This window comes from Agelaius tricolor, unplaced genomic scaffold (genome assembly GCF_023055355.1).
Source record: "Agelaius tricolor isolate 1412-34295 unplaced genomic scaffold, bAgeTri1.0.p SCAF_3, whole genome shotgun sequence".
Lineage (NCBI taxonomy): Eukaryota > Metazoa > Chordata > Aves > Passeriformes > Icteridae > Agelaius > Agelaius tricolor.
The window spans coordinates 47,081,486-47,103,229 of record NW_027269263.1 but is presented as its reverse complement, the minus strand read 5'-3'; the positions used below and the strand labels follow the sequence as shown (position 1 = coordinate 47,103,229).

General features: G+C 39.2%; 1 protein-coding gene across 3 annotated transcripts in view; it reads left to right on the top strand.

Moving 5' to 3' along the window:
* The window catches only part of TSPAN12 (tetraspanin 12), a 44,212-nt gene that overhangs the window by 19,418 nt on the left and 3,050 nt on the right, over positions 1-21,744 (top strand). For 2 of the 3 annotated variants that reach the window (XM_071423721.1, XM_071423722.1), the window contains exons 5-7: positions 10,566-10,640; positions 14,880-14,987; positions 17,841-17,984. In XM_071423721.1, the coding sequence (XP_071279822.1) occupies positions 10,566-10,640; positions 14,880-14,987; positions 17,841-17,984 (327 nt within the window). The remainder of the gene's footprint in view (positions 1-10,565; positions 10,641-14,879; positions 14,988-17,840; positions 17,985-21,744) is intronic. The other variant, XM_071423723.1, reaches the window with a different exon arrangement.

The following is a 21,744-nucleotide window of genomic DNA, read 5'->3' as shown; positions in this document are numbered from 1 at the left end:
GCACTTTGCTGTGTGCATGGGGGCTGCTTTTATATAAGACAGTTTTATATCATAAGAGCATTTCTTCACTCAAAATGTTGATTGTTTGAAGTGTCTTGGGGTATGCTGAAGGAGAATCCTTGTGTATCAGCACCAAATGGGTCTATTTTACAAGAAAAAGGGTTTTCTTGACTAAGGAAGCATTTTTATGGTATGTAATTTCCTTGGTAGAAAATAAAGAGCAGGTAGACAAATGAAGGAAGCTGTGTTTTGAAAAATCTGTGCAAAATAGAAAGCTTTAGGTTTTGATATAAATCTTATGAAATAAGGGAAGAAAAAGGGGAAAGGGAATATGACAAGCCATAAGCAAATCATGGTCTAATGTCTGTCTTCCCCTATGTCTTGTTTAGTACTTTACCTAGCAATAACCCTTATTTCGGGATGTTCACTGACTTGAGGTAATTGAACCCTTAGTAAAGAAATCCTAATAATTGTTTGAAGTGTGTATTTGCTTATTTCCAAAATAATACCAGTTTACTTACATTAGCAAAGATAACCATTAAAGTTAAAATTTACAACAGGTGAAGAATATCCCACAGAAGAATCAAGGCCGTGAACAAAAATCCAACCATTCATAAATAATTTTATTTAGTTTTTTAAAAAACAAATGGCTTAGTAAAAATAACGTGGATACATAGCTCTAAATACTAGAATGTTCATTGCCATAAAAAATTAATTTAAAAATTACTTATAAAGTTTTACCAAAAAGAGGTGGACTTTGCAAAGGTTGTAGACTTCAAGACATTTTGACAAAATTTTGTGATCTGGGAAACCAAATCTAAGACAATAGAGATGCTTGATCATTTTTGTGTGAAATGTATTTATTTTGAAGAACTGAATGACATTCCGTAGCTTATGTTGCAAGTTGGTGGTTTCAGCTCATTTCCCTGTTGACTTTTGGCTGCATCTCTCACAGATTTCTGTGTTGTCAAGCAAATAAACCAAATTTAAAATCAAAATGATTAATGGACTGTTAATTCCTACAGGGCAGGGTTGAAGGTGCAGGGGAGGGAGGCAGGGGAAAATTTGTGCTGCTGAAGTGGATAAACAGGATGTCAGTTTTCCGTGCAGATTGTCTGACTCCATTTAATGAGTGTTTGCTCTATTTTTAAAAAAGATAGCTGGATTAATCATTAAAATAACCTTGTTAGTTTGTAAACTGACAAAATAATGGGAACCATAGCTTCTTAGTTATTGAAGGAGGAAGGACTTGTTATGTTTTACACAGAACAGTTCTGGTTTCAGTTGGTGATCCAGTGGTGATGGTCATCTGAGGTTTCCCAGAGGGCAGAGAGATGTTTGGATGGCTTGCATCTCAGAAGATCAAGGCTGATGCTCTCAGGCTGTTAGCCATTGGGAAATGCTATGCATAGCTCTTGAAATCTGCTGGCATTTGCTTTACGTACCATAGACTCTGATCTTTTAGAGGTTACAGTAAGGTTTCCTTCTGCAGTTGCCCTCTCGGAATTTCCTTCAGCCCCTGCCCTTTCCAGAGCTTTCTTCACCTCTAATGCCACATAGAACAAGTTGCTCAAGAAAGCAGAGTGAGACAGCAAGTCTGAGGGGAACAAAGTTGTTGATCAGCTACTCTCTGTTTGCTCTGGAATAAGGGCAGGGTTTTTTCTCGAGTCTGAAGGGGGAAAAAAGGGGGTTTGAATCTCCTGGGAGAAAAGTGGGAGGAGAGTAGTAAGGCTTGAAAAAAAATATGTTTATGAAATAAAATGCAGGTGATGTGAATGATGATTCCTTAATAAGTACACTGATCCTTTAAAGAAAGGTGCATTTGCTCAGAAAATGAAGGATTTTTACAATCTTCTAGAGCATGGGGAGCTTTTGGAGAACCTCTCTCTCTCTTTACTATATTGCAACTTCTGGCTCCACTACTTAGCCCTTTCCTGCCACTGCTGTTTGCTTTCATATACAGATTGCACTCTTGCTTTCCCACTGTCTGGAAGTGAGCTTAAGAAGTCAGTATTTTGACTGTGTTGTGTGATGGGATATATTTGTTCTCTAGGGAATAATTAAGTAGATGGTAAAGTCTCCTCAGGTTGACAGTACAGTTCTGTCAGAACAGAAGAGCATGATGCAACATAAAATCAAAAAGGTCTGAGTGAGGAAAAGATAAACTGAACCATTCTTGTGCCTTTTTAGTTCTGATGAAATCTGGGTTGACACAGAATCCTATCTCTGTTCATATTCATGGCTTTTGCTTCCAAATCACATTTGCAAGCTGCAAACAAAATGATCAGGGGTATGAGTGGGCTCAAAGGAGTGTGACTGGGGATGTGTTCAGGTCTTTGTTTCTCCTTGTGCATAGGCTAGCAGCACAGTTTTACTGGTTATAGTAGCTGCTTGCTGATGAAGAATTTCATAGGTCAGTGGCAACAAATTACTGAAGCCATCAGTGGCAGAGTGAAAAAACATGAAAAATCCCCATCACTTCCAGAATATACATGGGTACACTCAGTTTTGGAGTATGGCAGCTCTTATCTGCTTGAGTTGCTAGGCAGCAGAGTACCATAGTGATCACTAGATACCTTAAGTGACCAAATTTCTGTTGGAGTTCCTGGTCTTAGCTTTGTTTCTGACAGAATGTTTACACAGGGTTCAGAAGGACATCCTCAGAGGACAGTCATGCAGGTTGTGTGTCTGGGCCAGTAGGATCATCATGGTAGCTGAAGTAGGGCACTGGCTATTGACATTGCCCTGGCTCTTGCACTGAAGGAAACTACTGTAGGGCACTAGAGTTTTAACTCAAGTTTTCCTTTGATAAATGTAGTTAGAATTCAATATTTCTGCTGTTAAAAAATCTCTGAGAAGAATTTAAAATCTCTCTCCATGTACTGTGTTTTCTTAGTGTTCTCCATCATTCTGTTAGTAACAGAAATAGGCTATTTTTCACCAGTTCTTTTCACCTGTTGCCTGAAAAGCATAGACAAATTACATTCGGTTATTAATTGCAGGTATCATGTGGTATATTCAACACAAAATCTCTAGAACTACAGTAAGAGTTTTGTATTATATATCTGGAAAAGATTGTTGCCCACTACAATTTTGTTGCCCCTAAGTTGCCCACAATTGCAACAAAAAAATCCTGTACTCAGCAGGTTGGAAAGCCATGAGGGAGAGATTTTATGCTGGGAGACACTTCATGTGTCTGCTCTTTGCTATTACTCTCTGAACAGAATGGGAGTTGTTGTAAAAAACACCTTTTAAACAAAGTAGAATGTAAAAGTAAAAGTGATTTCATGCTTTCATTTGCTATTTTAATTTGGTTTTTTGTCTAAGTGATTGAGGTAATCAAGAAAGAAATATGTTCCTGGAATATATTTGGTGGTGATGGACATTAGCTTAATTTTGGTAGAACAAATGTAATACCAAAAAAGACTGTCATAATTTTCTTAGGATAAATTAATTTTGTAACTTAGTTTTTAATCTTAGATGGAGAGATAGGAGGACATTTTGGGCATATAATGGAGCACATATGCTCCATTTATGGAGCACTGGCATACACTAGCATATATGGAGCTTGTTCCCTCTTGTGGGGTGCCACTGTGGTGTGCAGAAATTTTATTCAGACTAAATTTTTTTATTATATTTATATAGCCTACACACACCTTTATAAAAATAGGTTTTCATTACTTTGATTTTTAATGCATATCTGAAAATATCATGTTACCATGTATGTTTTTTAGTGCTTTATCAGGTTCTGATAGCCTTTATGCACATAATGATTCAAATTAGGACAAAACCTATTCAATATTAGTCCCTGTTTTTTGGTTTGGTAGGTGTTGGTTAGGTTTTCTTTTGGTTTTTGTCTTTATTTACTTGATGGTTACCTCCCTTCTGTGGCTGAAATTCATCATAATGGGATTTGCATTCACTGTCCCCCTGTCCTTTCTGTCTTATAAATGAATTCCCTGTAGATGTAAACGTGGGGTTGTTTGACTTGCCCAGGGGCAGGAGCTCTTTGGAGGCTGTTACAGGTTACAGTAGGTGTGTGTAAGCTGGTAGCATCTCTGCACTAGTATTTGTATTTCAGTGATGGGATTCCCAGCTGTTGTTGTGTGTGGTTTCTGCATTGGAGGTTTCAGCATTTGAATACTGGCTGTGGATATTTTTTGTGGATGTTTTTTGTGGCTGTCCCACATGAAGACTATTCCAGCAGAAAGGGTCTGGTGATTGGAATATCTTTACTATCTTTCCTTGGCCCTTCATGCCTGTTTGCATCTCTGAAATTAGTTTTCACAATAATCACTTTGTTTCTTTTCCCTCTTCTTGAATGTTTAGTCTCTTGCACAAGAAAGGAAGGAGAACATGATTCTCCTGAGCCCCAGGTCCTTCACCTCTCTTTCAGGACTGATGTGCTGGAAAAACAGAGTTGGTTAAGCCTCTGCAGTCTGTCAGTGCTGCAAATGCAAGTGCTTGTGCAATGTTCCAGGTGTTAGATGAAATATTCCTGTTGGAAAAAAACTGCTTTACAGAGCTTCTGCCTCCCTTTCTTCTCCTTCCTTCCCTTCCAGCCTGTGACCTGTAGTAGAGCAGGCTTAACAAGGAGGTTGCAGGAGACCGACTCCTGTTAACTGACAACATCCATTTTACACTGAAGGGATGCTGAAGTTGGGTATCTTGGCCACAAGCATGACATATGGAGCAGTAAATGGCTAATGCTTTATTTATTTTTTAAGTTGGCAAGTATTTTTACTTTGATTTATTACTCTCTGAAGAGTGTTTTCTGCCAGCATTTCAGTCATTCAGCTTCTCCCAAGGAAGCAACATTTTAGGTTTTTCACAGTTTTGCTGGAGGAAGAAGTCTGTTATGGTTTGACACTGGCACAATGCCAGTGCCTCCATGAAAATACTTTTTCTCTGGTTTCTGCTGTGAGATGTGACCAGGAATAAGCAAAGCAGGCTCTTACTTAGGGAAAAAGGAACCAGAACTTTATTAACTACTCTACAACTACAGATAAAATAAAACACACACATAGGGAAAATGAAAACTTCACAAATGCATTTCTTCTTTTCTCCACTAAATTTCTAACACAATACATTTGTTTTTCAAATCACTAACTCTCGGTCCAGCACTACTTTTCAAACAATCAATCTTCAGTTCATCAAGAGGAGAGGAGTCTTTCTTGTGCCATGGGCTTCCCCTGGAAACACAGTCGAAGCTTCGTGTGTTTCTGTGTCACTCGTGGCACCGCCCGGAGAACATCTGCCGTGGTGACTTCTTCCTTTCCATGTCCAGTGCTCTCACCACTGAACATGGACCAGAGCTGCTTCTAGGGTTGTCTTTTAAGGATGCTCTGTCCTGATCCAAAAAAAAAAGGCACAGTCTCTCCTTTGGGACACCTGTCCCCACAATCTCTCTTTTGGGACACCTGTCCCCCCCATATTTTTCACCTCCTGGGGCCGAGGGGCATCAACACTGAACTCTCTTGGTTCTGAGGCCATTGCCTCTCCCTAGAATGCAGTCTCTGTGTCACAAGGAACTTGGGTCTGTCCATCTCTCTTCTGGGACACTTGTCTCCACAATCTCTCTTTTGGGACACTTGTCCCCCCCATATTTTCACCCCCTGGGGCCGAGGGGCATCAACACTGAACTCTCTTGGTTCCGAGGCCGGCATCTCTCTTTTGGGACACTTGTCTCTACAATCTCTCTTTTGGGACACCTGTCCCCCCCTATATTTTTCACCCCCTGGGGCCGAGGGGCATCAACACTGAACTCTCTTGGTTCTGAGGCCGTCATCTCTCTCTTTGGGACAGCTGTCCTCCCCATATTTTTCACCCCCTGGGGCCGAGGGGCATCAACACTGAACCTTCTTGGTTCTGAGGCCGTCATCTCTCTTTCTCTCTTCCACCCTTCCACCTCGGGGCTCAGGCCTACCTCTCTTGGCCACATGGCTTTCCCCTCCCCCTGCCCAGCCAGCAGCTGGGCCGGGGGAGAGACCCGAACTCTTTCCCGCCGGAAACCCAAGAGGACCCTCCCAGGGGAGAGCCCTGCTTTTAACCCCGTGTTCTCAGAGGCGTGTCCATGTCCCAGTGGCCAAGTTAAATGCCAATATTAAAGCCTGAATATCCATTGGCCAAAAACACAGCATCCCAAAAAACACATTTCCTGTCAAACCACCACATTCCACCCTTCGCCTCTGAGAACACACTTTCTAAAATTATTAACAAAATTACAAAACACTTCAACACTTCTACAAAACAAGAAAACTTTCATCTCTTGATTTTTACTATGCAGCTACTTCAACTTAATACATGCTTTGTTCTTATTCTTCTTTGGTCTCATCTCACAGCTTTACTCACAACTTTATCTTATCATTCCCTCAAGGTTCGATTCCCGGTCAGGGAACCAAAAATGTCATGGTTTGACACTGGCACAATGCCAGTGCCTCCATGAAAATACCTTTTCTCTGGTTTCTGCTGTGAGATGTGACCAGGAATAAGCAAAGCAGGCTCTTACTTAGGGAAAAAGGAACCAGAACTTTATTAACTACTCTACAACTACAGATAAAATAAAACACACACATAGGGAAAATGAAAACTTCACAAATGCATTTCTTCCTCTCCCCACTAAATTTCTAACACAATACATTTGTTTTTCAAATCACTAACTCTCGGTCCAGCACTACTTTTCAAACAATCAATCTTCAGTTCATCAAGAGGAGAGGAGTCTTTCTTGTGCCATGGGCTTCCCCTGGAAACACAGTCGAAGCCTCGTGTGTTTCTGTGTCACTCGTGGCACCGCCCGGAGAACATCTGCCGTGGTGACTTCTTCCTTTCCATGTCCAGTGCTCTCACCACTGAACATGGACCAGAGCTGCTTCTAGGGTTGTCTTTTAAGGATGCTCTGTCCCGATCCAAAAAAAAAAGGCACAGTCTCTCCTTTGGGACACCTGTCCCCACAATCTCTCTTTTGGGACACCTGTCCCCCCCATATTTTTCACCTCCTGGGGCCGAGGGGCATCAACACTGAACTCTCTTGGTTCTGAGGCCATTGCCTCTCCCTAGAATGCAGTCTCTGTGTCACAAGGAACTTGGGTCTGTCCATCTCTCTTCTGGGACACTTGTCTCCACAATCTCTCTTTTGGGACACTTGTCCCCCCCATATTTTCACCCCCTGGGGCCGAGAAGCATCAACACTGAACTCTCTTAGTTCCGAGGCCGGCATCTCTCTTTTGAGACACTTGTCTCTACAATCTCTCTTTTGGGACACCTGTCCCCCCCTATATTTTTCACCCCCTGAAGCCGAAGAGCATCAACACTGAACTCTCTTAGTTCTGAGGCCGTCATCTCTCTCTTTGGGACAGCTGTCCTCCCCATATTTTTCACCCCCTGAGGCCGAAGGGCATCAACACTGAACCTTCTTGGTTCTGAAGCCGTCATCTCTCTTTCTCTCTTCCACCCTTCCACCTCAGAGCTCAGGCCTACCTCTCTTGGCCACATAGCTTTCCCCTCCCCCTGCCCAGCCAGCAGCTGGGCCGGGGGAGAGACCCGAACTCTTTCCCGCCGGAAACCCAAGAGGACCCTCCCAGGGGAGAGCCCTGCTTTTAACCCCGTGTTCTCAGAAGCGTGTCCATGTCCCAGTAACCAAGTTAAATGCCAATATTAAAGCCTGAATATCCATTAGCCAAAAACACAGCATCCCAAAAAACACATTTCCTGTCAAACCACCACAAAGTCCTTCAGTGAAACTGATGGGTTTGTATCAGGATCAAGGCACCACTCCAGTTTTCTGATTACTTTGCATGTCAGACTAAGGAGAGAATGATAGTGATTAGCAATTGCCTACAAAAGGGAAGTGCTAAAAGTCAGTAGGATTTGCCTTGTAAAGGATCTCCAGTTCTTAAAATAATCAGAAATTAGAAAATATCTATAGAGAGTATCTCAGCAATGGCCAAGAATACTCTGAGGTAGATGTTCTGTAGGAGGCGCTATCAGGGACTTCCTGGCCCAGTTTAGAGTGTGATACACAGCCGTGCTCCTCAGTGAGTTACTCATCTTCACAACATGTAAAGATGGCCCACAGGAAGAAATATTAAGCCTGCTTCAAAATCAAGTCCCTATTTCTGGCAAGACCCAGAAGCATGGAAATGCAGGAAGATGCATTTAGCATTCTGACTCTTGTGGGAATTTAACTGGGGACAGGGAATAAGCATTGAAGCCAGTAATAATTTCTAGATTTGGAAGATGGAAATTAGGGGTAATACATTTAAATAACAGGATTTTTTCCCCAGAAAAATCTTATATAAGAAGTATTTGTTTTGCAAACCATTGCATAGAGAAATATAATACTCCCTTTCAGTAGTGGAGAGAAACAACCTCCTGTGTGTGAGTTCAGTGTGCCTGCAGTTGCTCAATTCAGAGCATGGCCTTTCATGTGTGTTAACTCACTGTTTTCTCTTTTATGTTATGGACAGAGATGGGCTTTCTCAGGACAGAAAGCTTGATTCTGCAGTGCCCTGATGTGTATGGATGTAGCTAGTCAGGAGTGCTCAGTCCCTGGCAGAGCCAGAAGTGGGTTATGAGTGAATCTGGCTAAATAGTTTTCTATCTTGGGCTGTATTCAGTAATAGGAGAAAATCTTGGGTTTGGCTCTTCTGTCTTCTACTACTACCACAAACACTCTTAACTTACATACTGAGAAAGATGGAGAAGTTTCAAATGCTAAACTTGATGAATGAATTAAATGTTACAAAGAACTGCAAATTAAGAGTTTTGCAGAGGACACCATATGTACACTCCCAAATGTATCACTTTCACCAAAATCAGTGATTTTTTGTGTAAGATTCAGAGATGGCACACAATCCCAAGCTTGTTATTCAGTTAAGAGTATAAACCCACTGAAATTTCTTCTGACAGCAGAGAAGTGATATGCACTTTTCATTGAAACATTTAGTTTTTCTCCCTCTCAAAAATGTCGGTATTAGTCATAATGCCCTTAAACATTTTTTATTATAAGTATTTATTAAGAGAACATGTGGCACTAAAGCATGTGGCATTCTTTCCTGCTTCCAAAGAGAATACTTGGAAGAGTAGATTTCTATGTTTCTTTTATTTTAAAGAACCCTTTGCATAGCTACTAGGCACTGCAATGATAGGTAGATACATTGCATAGAAGCTCATGAATTTATTTTTTAGAGAAAGCACTGTTGTTCTTGGAAGGTGTGACTCATGTTTTTCTTTTTTTGGACCTTTGGAGGATGACCATTTTGGTTATTGAAGACCTGTGCTGGAGCTCTGTGTGTGCTTGCTGTGTTGATTTGTAAGGAAATGCAGTGTGTTGTTCAGCTGTAACAACTGTAAAAATGCCACGTGACATGATGAAGACTAGTAAAACAGGAATCCTCCTTTCAGTACCATCTTCATTGGATAGGCCTTTGCAGAGGGAGGGTATGGGTACAGGTTTCTCCTGAAAATTAACATGATTATTTCTGTACACACTTCTTACATAGCTCTGTGTGTGTCTACATGCCTAATTCAAGGAGTTAGATTTGGCAAGCAAATAGAGATTAGGGCAAGACCAGTAGCTGCCAAGGTATCTGTGAATTACTCGGTTCCAGACCTTTCATTCAGATGAATGAAAAAGTGCTATGTAGATGGCTGTTAAAGCCTAACATTTGTTGATTTGTACTCTGTTTTAAACTTATTTACCCATTAATTAAAAAAAAATCACTTACCATAAGTACATGTTTTGTGTCCCAAATAAATTTCAGAATGAAATAATTGAATGAGAAGCCATTTGACATGTATCCTACTGATGGAATTATATATGTTATGTTTTATTCTATTTTATATTGTGATGTTGTTTCTTTGATTTTCAAATTAAATTAAAATCCATGTAGATTGTAGCTTTAAAGTCTTGTGTACTGAGAACAAAGGGAAGCTCAGTCCACTGACATGGAATAAAGTTTGGAGTCAAGAACAAATGAGAGTGTACTTCTGCTTTAGGTAAAAGATAAAAGGGTTATTTTTAGTAGGGAAGACCAGTTAAAACAGCCTTAAATTACATGTAGCTTTATCCTGCAGTTCAGATAGGGTTTCTTGATGCTATAAAGAAGATACTCCTGCTCTTTTTAATTGCAGCAACCAGTTTTTCTTAAGCATCCTTACCAAGGTTTGTACTTCTTCATTTACACTTGTATTTCCTGTTTTTAAATAGTTCAAGGGTTATACCTTCTAATAGAAAAAGATATTTCAATTAATCTCTGAATATTTGTACAGTTAGACCAGACCTTATATATCTAAATCACTTTGATAAGAATGTAGTTTTCAAGAAAGAAATGTCCTATGATTTTAGCTTTTATAAAGTTTGCTGCCTGAGTCTTCCATATTTTGGTTACAAAAATGTATTTTTGTTTCCATGTCTTAAATCATGTGAAATTTTAATAATATTTTCAGATGTTCTTTAACTTTGAAAAAACATTAACAAACTTTGAGAAATTACATTATCAAACTTTGAGAAATATTTTTATTTCAAAGAGGATAAATAATAGCTAAGACCATTCTGTTTTCTGCAGTATTTTGGAAGCTTGCTTGTAATATTCTGCGTTGAACTGGCCTGTGGTGTTTGGACCTACGAGCAGGAAATAACGGTGAGTCAGAAAAGGAGGCTGCATTTTTTCAGCAGAATAAAACTAAGTTTTCCATTAGCTAGCTGTTTTCTAATTGCTGTAGTGTTTCTCTGTTCATTATTCTGACAGTTTAATTTCAACTGATTGCCTTCATTTTAAACGGAGAATTCTCCTGGGGGAGCTTGTCTGTCTGGAAGGCCCTGTCTGGGTTTCTCCTTACCCCCTCTCTATTTGAGAACCAACTCCTTCATCCCCCATTTAAGAGCTTAATTTTTTGTTAATTGTTGTTCAGGCAGGTTCTCTTTGAAGTCTTTGATATTTTTGAGGATAAATTAGAACTTCAGTATTAAATATGGATTTTGAGAAAGGAGACAAGAGAATTGGAAGGGATTTTTTCCCAAAAGTTCTTTGCGTTTTAAAGAGTGTACTATGTTGTAAACAGACAGCATGTTCTTTCCGTGGAGGACTTGCTGTCTGCTAAAATCTGCACACTGCCTCCACAAGCTATAAATGCCAGTTTTAAGCAAAACATGTCTTAACTAGAAAACACTCTTTTGTAAACTTGTGAAGAGGTTTTATCTCTGTCTAGTTTTTATAACTACATCAGCCTTTAACTTTTCAAACTGAGGAATTGTAACCATCATGTAAGAAAATAGGTAAGTGTTGAGCAAATTAAACTGGAATGTAACTGCTGGCTGCTATATCCTTACATCTTGTGTTCAGTCTGGTACATTTTTATGAACAGAGGGACAAATATTTTTCTCTCATCTGCCAAGATATGCCCAATATAGTGGTCTTTCCAACAGTGAATGACAATTATATTGCAGTAAGATGTTGAGGTGGCTTTCTTGATATTTACACAGTACTTGGACCAAAGGAATTTCTGGCAGATTTGAAGTTACATAGCAGGACTTTGCATCAGAATTCATTCCCTTGCAGTACAGATTCCAGGAAGCTTTTCTAATATAATAGAGATTAAGGCTGTTCCTTTGCTTTAAATGTCAGCTTGTGTTGATTCATTTTAAAATTGGGAATACAGACAAGAGGCATTCTTCATGTTATGGGCACAGCTGCCCTCTGCAGGGGTTTTGCCAAGGATGATTGTTACAACTAAAATGCATAATTCCACAAAAATCTTGTCAGTGGAAACTGCCTGAAATATCATAGCCTTCACAGCACTGGAACGTGCTTTTTCAGCCTTCACTATTTAGTTAGAAAACCTGAAGTGTGGTGTGTTTTAGTCTGACCCCCAAGCTTTTGGTTATCTACTATTCTGCTGAAACCCAAACCTGGGACAGTTTGATAAAGGCTGGCATAGCCCTACCATATGTCACTGGTCAAGCTGTTTCCCTTCAGAAGGAAGCATGGCTGTCCCTTCAGCCCTTTGCTAAAGGAAGCAGCACTGGATTACATGTCTGCAGCTTCTGCAGTGGGTCACAGCAAACACAGTTGCTCTTTTTTTTGCTTTTCTTTGTCTCTTTTCTTCTCTGCCTATATATATGTGGGGTTTTTTTATTCCTCATCTCCTGAAATACTGGTTTAGGTTGGGTCTTTCTGGTTGTTGTTTTTTTGTTGTTTTCTCTTTTTATCTGATTTCTTACTATTATTCCCTTTGTCCTAACACTGTTCTTCATGTGATGAGGTGGGTTTCTTGCTGCTGAAAATCATAAGGAATGTGGCAGTCTTGAAGAGAAAAGTTATTTTTCAGTGGTTCTTCCATACCTGTGCAGGTCATTCCATAGAATGTGCTTCCTCCTACTCCATGAAGATAAGACAGTTCCCTCTTATAACCATAGAGTTGTCTTGATATCATATTGGTTTCAGTGTAGCATTAAATCACATGAGCCCCTGGTGGGTTTCAGAGATCAGTTGGCATTGGTGTAGGTGGGTGTGTAGTGTAGTGTGGGTGATGTTGTCAGAAATGTCACTGAGGCATAGCTGCCTCTGCTGATCCAGTATGGGCTTTCCTTGGTATGTGGACAAGTTGAATCTCTAAGAGTCCTTGCATAAACAGCTTTCCTTCCAGCTCCTGATAGCTCTCAGCATGTAATGTGCCTCATTACTAATTTATTCCACCCACAAGATTGAAAAGCCAGTGTGGGTCCTTGGCTTGTTTATGCATTGATCAAGCTTTGATAGTCATTAAAAAAATAATAATGAGTAATTAGATCTCAGTGGCAGACTGAGCTTTATAGAACTTAGGTTGAAATCAAAGCAGCATCTCTTATTTTTGTTTGTCTACACATGAGTATTGGGCATAGTCAGAGGAATGCATCTCAGTTGTATATTATTGTGCACTAGTGTGTATATGAGGTGACAGCAAGATATTTAATAGGTACATCAATGTACCTATTACCTGTACAGTTTTACCTGTTGGCATTCTTGCAGCAAACACACAGATTCTGGAATCCCTCCTTAGCTCCAGCATTCAAATTCCTTCCCTGCAGTGGGGTTTACATTGTTTCGCTTTGCTTTTAATTTCCTTCTCTCACTTCTTGAATATTTATTTTCCTGATTTCCATTGATTTTGTAAAGAAGTTGAATGTATTCTGTTGTGGACGTAACCTTGGAATGTGTTTAACTCAAGTTAATAAAAAAATATTCTAGCAAATATTTGCTTAATTGCAGCACTGTCAAATATTATCCAAAGAAAGTGGAGTGCTAGCTTACAATGCAGATGAAAGAGAAATGCACTGAGTGCAAAACCAAATTAATTTATTATAGTGACCTGTGTAAATGTTTGTGATAGAAATATCCTATGATAATACTTTTATATATTTTTAGTACTGTACTGCTAACATATTTTTCACGTGAACCATCATGAGTTCAATGCAAAAAATCTGCTTAGTGAAAGGCATGTTAAATTTCTGGGACCTTATTATTACATTGGCAATATGAAGCTTTACTAGGGTATCAAAAATGTAATATAACTTAGCAGCGGTAATGAAATGTTATCAAATGTTCCTGTTTGTATTATGGGCTCAGGCAGGCAGTGATTGTCTCTATATTTTTTGCAGAGCATCTAGCACAATGAAGACCAGATTCCTTGAGAAGTATTGTGCAAATTTTCTCTTCTTAGATAACATTTTTTGCCATTTACAGAATGCCCTTACTGTTAGCTTCAAATTGAATAGGAGAGCAAAGTCATGGCTGCTAGAGGAGCTGGACTCCGCTCCCATGCAAGTGACAGTTGATAATGCAGTTGTATATTCTTTCACCATGACTATTAAGGCTGATAGAGACAAGGCAAAACGCAGCATGGATGGTATGTGGTGACGTAGAATGGTGACTGCAGCCTTCAGATCCTTGTTTTGTTTTGGCACACTGAAATTTGTGCTGCTGAACTGAAGTGAGGTTTTGATTTTGACTCATAACTTCACTGTATGCCAGGTGCCATAGCGCTTGCCTCTGTTTGCAACAATTGCTAACTGAGGTGTCATATTCAGACAATGGAGTGAGTGCTCCAGCACCTCACTTCTGAGTTGTCACAATTGAAAGAAAAATACTTCAGGAATCCTTTCAGAAGAGGATATTCACAAGTCTGTGAGTGTGTTTGGGAAAAAAGGTCATAGGGCCTTGTCTATACTTCTTGTTACTGTTCTTGAACAAGTTACTGAAATGGAGCACATTCAGTATACCTGTGTGCAGGACTCCAGACAAAGCCAGAAAATGGCTGAAAAAGCTCCAGGGATAGAATTTATCTCAATTAATTTTACATATGTAGAAGTTAGACATTTAAATCAAAATTTTTCACCTTAGACAGTGAAGTGAATTTGAGACTTCAAGGGAATAATTCATCTGCTCTGTTTAAATTATTTATCTTGAGATGAATTTCCCTATTTGGCTGTTTATTTCCATTGTCTAAGACAACACCGGGGGAAACCTAAACTAGGGCAGACAAATACCATCCCTGATGACTTGGATAGGACTCAGTTCAAGTTTTATGCCAGGTAAAAAAATCTGGTAATGATATAAATAAATTGTACTGAATTGTCCCTGAATGTCTCCAAAATGTAACTGCTTTTCAATGTACATTAATTTGTAAGCAAAGGACACAAATAACTTTTCCTTGATATTTTAAGAAAAGCTTGTAAAGTATTAGTATCATGAAAATTGCAACACTTGTTTTCCTGTTTTGTTTGTGTACACAGTTATTTTAGTCCTTGCACTGCAAAGATCTCAGTACAGATGGAACCTGGGGGTTTGGAGCCACAAGCCTGCTGATCCACTGTGTCAGTCACTTCTCTCTCCTTGCTCCAGGTTCCAGTGCAGTGGTCCGATATGATCACACTGAAAGCCAGGATGACCAATTATGGCCTACCTAGGTACCAGTGGCTGACCCATGCTTGGAATTTCTTCCAGAGGGAGGTAAGATGATAGTTAATTCATGAACTAAAGGAGCACCTGCTCAGTGAAAAGGTTTGGCTTTAAGTGAGTAGGCAAAATAAATGCAAGTTCATTTGGTATGAAACACTGTATAGTGTCTTTTACCATCACTTGATATCCAATTCTTTGCTTTTTGTAGGCCCTAAAGGTACTTAAACACCAAAACTAGAATGTTAATAAATTAATTTAAGTTGCTTATATTCTCATATCTTTTTTCAGTACGGTTAGGACACCAATACCTTTTAGGATTACGATAGCATTAAAGGATATATGATATATGTAAAATTAAAAATCTGCAGGTAAAGTAAAATGACTGTATCTATATGTTGTTTTAATATTAAACTGTGCTCCCCTTCCCATAGGCTCTGTTAGTTTCCTTTCATGGAGCTGTCATGGTTAAGATATGTTTAGCTGGAAAGGAATGGGAAAGGAAGTTTCCAAAAAGATGCCAACACTGTCTCTTTGGCCGAGGTTTGTGAAAGTGATGAGGGTTTTTATTTCCTTTGACTGGGGGGTGGGAAACAAACCAAAAAGCTTCCTTGTGTATTCACAGCTTTGCCCTCTAGCCTACTAAAATTCAGAACTGTTTTTATAGAATGAAGTATTATGTTACGGAAACATGAAATCGCCCAAGGTAAAACCCATTAACTCCAAATATAACTCACGTGCAGGAAGACAACTCTTTAAATGCCTGTCATTGTGCTGCCCTAGTTGAAATGTTGAAATCTTTCATTGTTGCACAGATTTCCTGTTTATTTAAACATTTCCTGGCAGCACTTGGTTAGTCTGTATTTATACTAAAATCTGGAAGAAAGAGGTTACACACCAGCGCCCCCCTCCTCCCCCGCTCAGTTCCCTGCTCTGGCCGTGTTAGTGCTCTGTGAAATGGAGTCATTCTTCATGTGCAGGTAGAGTATTTATTTCCCTATTTGGGAACAGAGGTCTATTCTGTACCTGAGATAATACAACCAAAGAGTCACAATCAATTTGCCTTGAATGGAGCTGGTACTGTATCTTGGTTGGAATGTATAGGTTGATTAAATTAAATACTGCCTCCTCTCCTAGCTGTTGTAGTTTCATCATAATGAGTGGTTGTAATATGAATATTAATTATAAAACTTCAATTAAATCCTGATTTTTCTAGGGGAGAAGAATTTCCTTTAGAAATTAGAAGAAGTTTTTAGAAGTTAGATTTTCCTAATGGCACCTGTGACCAGATGAATGATTTGGGGAACTGAGAAAGCTCTTTTACAATTTCTATTTAACTGGTGGGCTCTCATTTATATTCCATCTACCCATAGTTTAGATGCTAGATATATGAGCCTGGTATGTGCTTTATGTCTGAGTAAGCACTTGTGGCCCTTCTTCAGTCAGCAGAATTGTAATTGCAATTCTGTTCAAATCTGTGTTGCAATTTCAAATCTGTTCTGTTAAAATCTGTGTTGCAATTTCTGTTCAGAGGTTCAGCCCCAATCAGCTTGGTATTCTTTCTTCTGTATCTTTTAATATCTGAGTGAGATGGGAAATGTGTTTTTCCCCAATTCTCTTGCTGGTCTAATATCAAAGTTGTGACTGTGGTAGGGAAGATGGAAAGGGTCAGCAAAGAAGAACTTGGTGGGGGAAGAAAAGATAGCAAGATCAAAGATACAAGAAAAGGGTGATTAATTGCAATTGCAATGAGGAGCCAAAGCTTGAGCTTTCCTTAAAGCCCAGTGCTGGGAGGAGTTTCAGTAACAAACCAATAAAAACTGAGACACGAGAGCTGTGGTATAGAAGGGAGAAGTGAGATTTTTAAGAGGACTGCTGAATTAAAGGCACAGTGCATGCCAGCATGTCTGGGCACTGATCTGCTTGATTGTGAGCAATGAGTGGTGTGGAATACAGGACCCTGGCTCTGAAGCAGGTAGAGAGGGCCAGCTGTGTTCCCAAGCCTGTGGATTAAAGGACTCAGGGAATTACTTACACTCGGGCTGGTCCTGGAGGATGTTCAGGCAGAGAAAGGTAGCATCTTACTTCTGCAGCAAACCATCTTTCAGTCATGTCAAGTCCACATCCAGTGCCAAACCAAATCTAATGTAGCTGCTTCACCCTTTTCTGTGTGAAAGCAGCTGCTAATGTGGGAGACTGGTAATTTGGCTTTTAATCTCAGGGTGTGCTTTGCAGAGAAGAAGACAGGTTGTTGGTCCTGGTGGGTTTTGTAGCTCATCTGCTTTGCAGCCAAACTTGTTATTTTTGTGGTTGATTTTGTTGCAGTATTTTAATTTAATGTGATACCCTTCCTTCCATTTTCAGTTTTTCTTTCAGCATTTGTGATTTTCTATACATTTTTTCTTTTTAAATTTTTTTCTTATATTCAGATAAATCTGTGCTTTTTCTGTTTTCAGCAAATGTGTCTGTAGTTGTGCACTTGCAAGAATAGTCCTCACTAGTATGACCTTTTTCTGCTACTCCTTTCAGCCACATGTATACTTGTTCATTAGTCTGCATTTTGACATGAAATTGTGTTAGTTCCTTGTAATAAGGATAGGAGAATCCAGAGATAGGACAATTTCTGTGAAGCATCCTTTGAGGAAGCAGTTGGGATTTAAAGGACAGAGCAGTTATTGTTGGCTGCTTCTCAGGTATTCATTGGTCACTATATTACATTTTTCATGTTGCTTTTATGTCAAAGTATAGCAAAACAAGATACATGGAAGCACTCATAGGTGGTTTTAGTTCTATGTAAATATTTTGAAAGTTGGTATTAAGAACTTTGTTAGGTTTTTTGGTGACCTACTTAACCTGTTGAAGAAGTAGCATCATTATTACTGATCTTGGCTGATCCTTCCTTTGCAGTTTAAATGTTGTGGCGTGGTGTACTTCACAGACTGGCTGGAAATGACAGAATTGGACTGGCCACCTGACTCCTGTTGTGTCAGGGAGTTCCCAGGATGCTCTAAGCAGGCACATCATCAGGATCTCAGTGACCTCTATCAGGAGGTAAGGAGAAAAATACGAGTATATTGGAAGGTTTTGTACATTCTTCCTGACCCAGTAATTTTCCAAATTCATAATTTGCAGTGCAATAGAGTAATTTTTTGTAGAGTAATTGTGTTTATGGAAAGTGTTTATGGTTATTATTTGCTGATGCTGAAGCAGAGGGAGAGAAGAAGGAAAAACAAACCTACCCACTCACCCCTTACCTGGAAGTGAGATGAGTTAGTGGCAATGACATTAGAACCTGAGATGTACTTAAAATTTGAAGTGTTTGTTTTGTATCTGTTAGGTTGGATTTCAAATTTGTTCCAATCCAAAAGTTATAAATTAGGTGTGACATAATGTCCAGGCTCCATCCCATCAAACTACCACAGGGTAAGTGGAAGAGTACTTTAGTGAATTGTACCGTGAAGGACGCTTTTGATAATTCCTTTGAAAGATGAGAGCTCTCTTGTTAACAGGAATCATGTCAGGAGGTGGATAATTTGGTTGTACTCTCAGCATGTCTAGAAACTTGTTGTGAAAGCACTCTTCCTATATTACAGTATGATAATTTAAAAAGAATTACAAAGAAAGCCTTAAAACAAGGCAAGGACCTGTTTGAACTTGAAGTGGGTAAGGGAGGTCATCATGATAGCAAGATAATACTGTTTTTAGGGTGAAAATTATAAAAGCAAGAAAATATGCTCTTTACTAAAACTCTCTTCTCACAGATAGTGTCTAAAGTCACCTTTTTCTGAAAACTACTTTGTTAGCCACCTTTTTTTTTATGCTAGGAGATCTCTGAAGACTTGTAATTGTACATTCAGTAGCAGTAGAATGACCAGCAGTCCAAGTAGTCCAACAGAGGACAGAAAGCATGGCTCAGTCACATAGTTGTGAGGATCTGAGCAGAGGTGCATTCTTCACAAATTGCTTTTGGAGTAATACAGGGTGCATAGGAAGGAGGATGGGCCTTACAATCATGCTTTCAGATGCTGCAGCATGAACATTTCTCCAGTGGATGGTGCAGCTCTGCATTATGGAAGAGGACCCAAAAAAAATTTTATTTTCTCCCAGTCTCAGAGGCTGTTTATGACCTGTTCTTAGAAGAATCTGTTGCATGGCTCCTGTTAAGAAGGTATAGACCAACACCTCTGAAGCAGAGGAGATTCACTGTATAAACAAGCCAAAATGAATACTAGCTATTGCCAGGAAACAGTCAAGTTTTGGGGAAATTGATTTGTGTGGTACTGACTATGAACAGAAATTATTTAATCTAATCTGGATTTTCAGACATCCATTTTAGGAGGCTGTGTGCTTTCACTAGGAAGAGAGAAGATAGAGCAGCCAAAAGGCAGGTGCCTCAGAAGGCTAGTCTGTGCTAGGAACCTTAAAGATGCTGGCAGAGGTTGGGGTTTTTCCCACCAGTTACTTGCAGACCTTCTCTTGCCTTTTGGTAAGGCTCACAGCACTGACAGCACTGGTTATGCTTTAAAAGTGTCAGTCCCTGAATGAGAAAGGCATTCAGGCTTCTTCTACCAGTCCCTTACGCCTTTTGAAAAGCTAAAAATTGTGGCTTACACTGCAATAATGGTTGCTTTTTGTAATACTGTTGCTGCTGTTACTACCATACAGACAAGTCTGTTGTAAAGAGTCTCCAAGGAGTATATAGAAGCTGTAGAACATTCATTTGCTCCCTGCCTGAAATGCAGGAGTATGTAAGCAGTGTCACTCAGTGAAAAACTGCTCTTTGAGCACAGGAAGCTCAAAAATTTCTGAGAAGTATTAGTCATTGGAATGTAGTGTCCAAAGTGCAAGGTTTTCTTGTGTCACCTCTTTTGCTAACCTTTCATGCCCATGCCATAGTCCAGGAAAATGGTTCTTTGAGCCCTTCATATGGTCAGGTTCTTTTGATTCTATTTGGAGAAAATTAACAGCCAAAGATGATTATTATGTAGGACATAATAATAAGTGTTAAGACCCATTTGATAAAAGAAGGGCTGCTTGGCTTTTTTTTTTTTTCCAAAAGAAATCTGAAGGGCACACTTACGTTTTTTCCCTTATTGTACTGCAGAGCATTTTGCATGGATTCAGCAGTTAGCAAAAATTTATTTTTGGTTCTCCACTGCAGAATCCATTCCAAAAAGGGACAGGCTGTGTTCAGTAGTATCAGCCACAAAAATACTTCATTTCTCTTTGAGATACATACAGTTTTTGTTGGCAAAATGTTTCTTTGCATGGCATTTGCCTGTGGGGTGTTTCACAGACTCTCACAGTGTGCTTGCTAATAAGTTTATCGGTATTATGCAAAAACAGCTTACACTTGCAGGACTAATCTGCCTAACTTCTGCTTTGGAGAACTGAAGGAAAAAGCTTTTTTAGAAAGTGATTCAAACCAAACTTGCATAGTCTGGTGGTTTGAGAGGGAGCCTGATAAGATTAGCCTTGCTAGCCTAAAATTGGTTTATGTAAATATTTGGCAAGTCCATTCTGGTACTTCAGAAATATTCTTTGTAGTACTTAAGAAAACTGAAGTTTGGTTTGTCTGGGACTGATAAATGAGTTTTTTTTGTAGCTGCACTGTGATTTTTTGCTGGGAACTCAGAGCTTTCTATAGTCTAAGTTGGAATCCTTCACAATTTAATTTTTGCAGAAAGAAAGGTGACTTACAGTTCTGCTTGAAAGTACTTCTGTCAGGAATCATATTTTCCCTGCTGGATATTGAAAGCTATTTTTCAATTTCTTGAATTGCTTTTATTCTGATGAGTTTCACCTTTGGTGCAGTTTCATGAACAGACTGACCTTAGAGCATGGTTGTGGGGGGAAGTGTGAAGAAGATGATGTGGCCTTGGAGGTTTATTGTGGTCTGAGGACAAGAGGAGCTTTGCCCATCTTGTGATTGGGAGCTGCAGTGTAGATAAAATGATTGGTGGGAATCAATATCTTAAAAAAAAATCAAACTTGCATGTTCAATATTATCTTTTGGTTTCTGGCATAATTTAGAGTATACTCAAAATTCAATTAAATTATTTTTGTCTTAATTTTGGTTTGTTTTAATATTTAATTTTACAACTTGCATCAATATACTTTTGAGTATATTCAAAATTTGGGTGTACAAAAGATTTGTTGAGTTTGCTGATGGCTTATTTTTTTGCTCAGTGAAGTTCTTTATTTCAGTTCAGATTCTTACTCTATGAATTAAATCAGTAATATATACTAAATAAGAAATATTTTTTTTCTATCTCAAGACTTAAAGTATAAAGCAAATGAATCAGGCCTTTAATCTGTAGCTTTGTAGGAATCTGAAGCTGATTCTCCTGAATGATTGCTGCAAAGTTTTAGACTATATTTGATTTGTCAACAAGAGCTCCCCATTTAGTGACAAGCTTTTGCTGATGGAAGTGTATTTATGTACTGTTTAATTGCAGGCTGCCAACTATGGAAGTGTCACATAAGCAGAAATAAAATGCATGAATGTGAAGTTAACAGGGCTGGCTGTGTTTTCTCAGTTTTGAAACTGATTTTGAACATGTATTAGAGCAGAGCTCTAAGAGCATCATTGAATGGAGGAAAGCAGTCTACCTAGATTGGGCGTAATTTGTCTCAGTTATGTGTCTGTGTACTGCAGGAGATGTAGGCATTAATGGTATTGCTCTCTGTTAGTGGGTGTTTGCTCTAGGCAACGAATGAAATAAGTTTGAATATTGCTGTGGTAGAACATTTTTGAATTGTGACCAGCATGCACTTTCATCTCTTTAAGTTAAAAGTATTAAAATGCAGC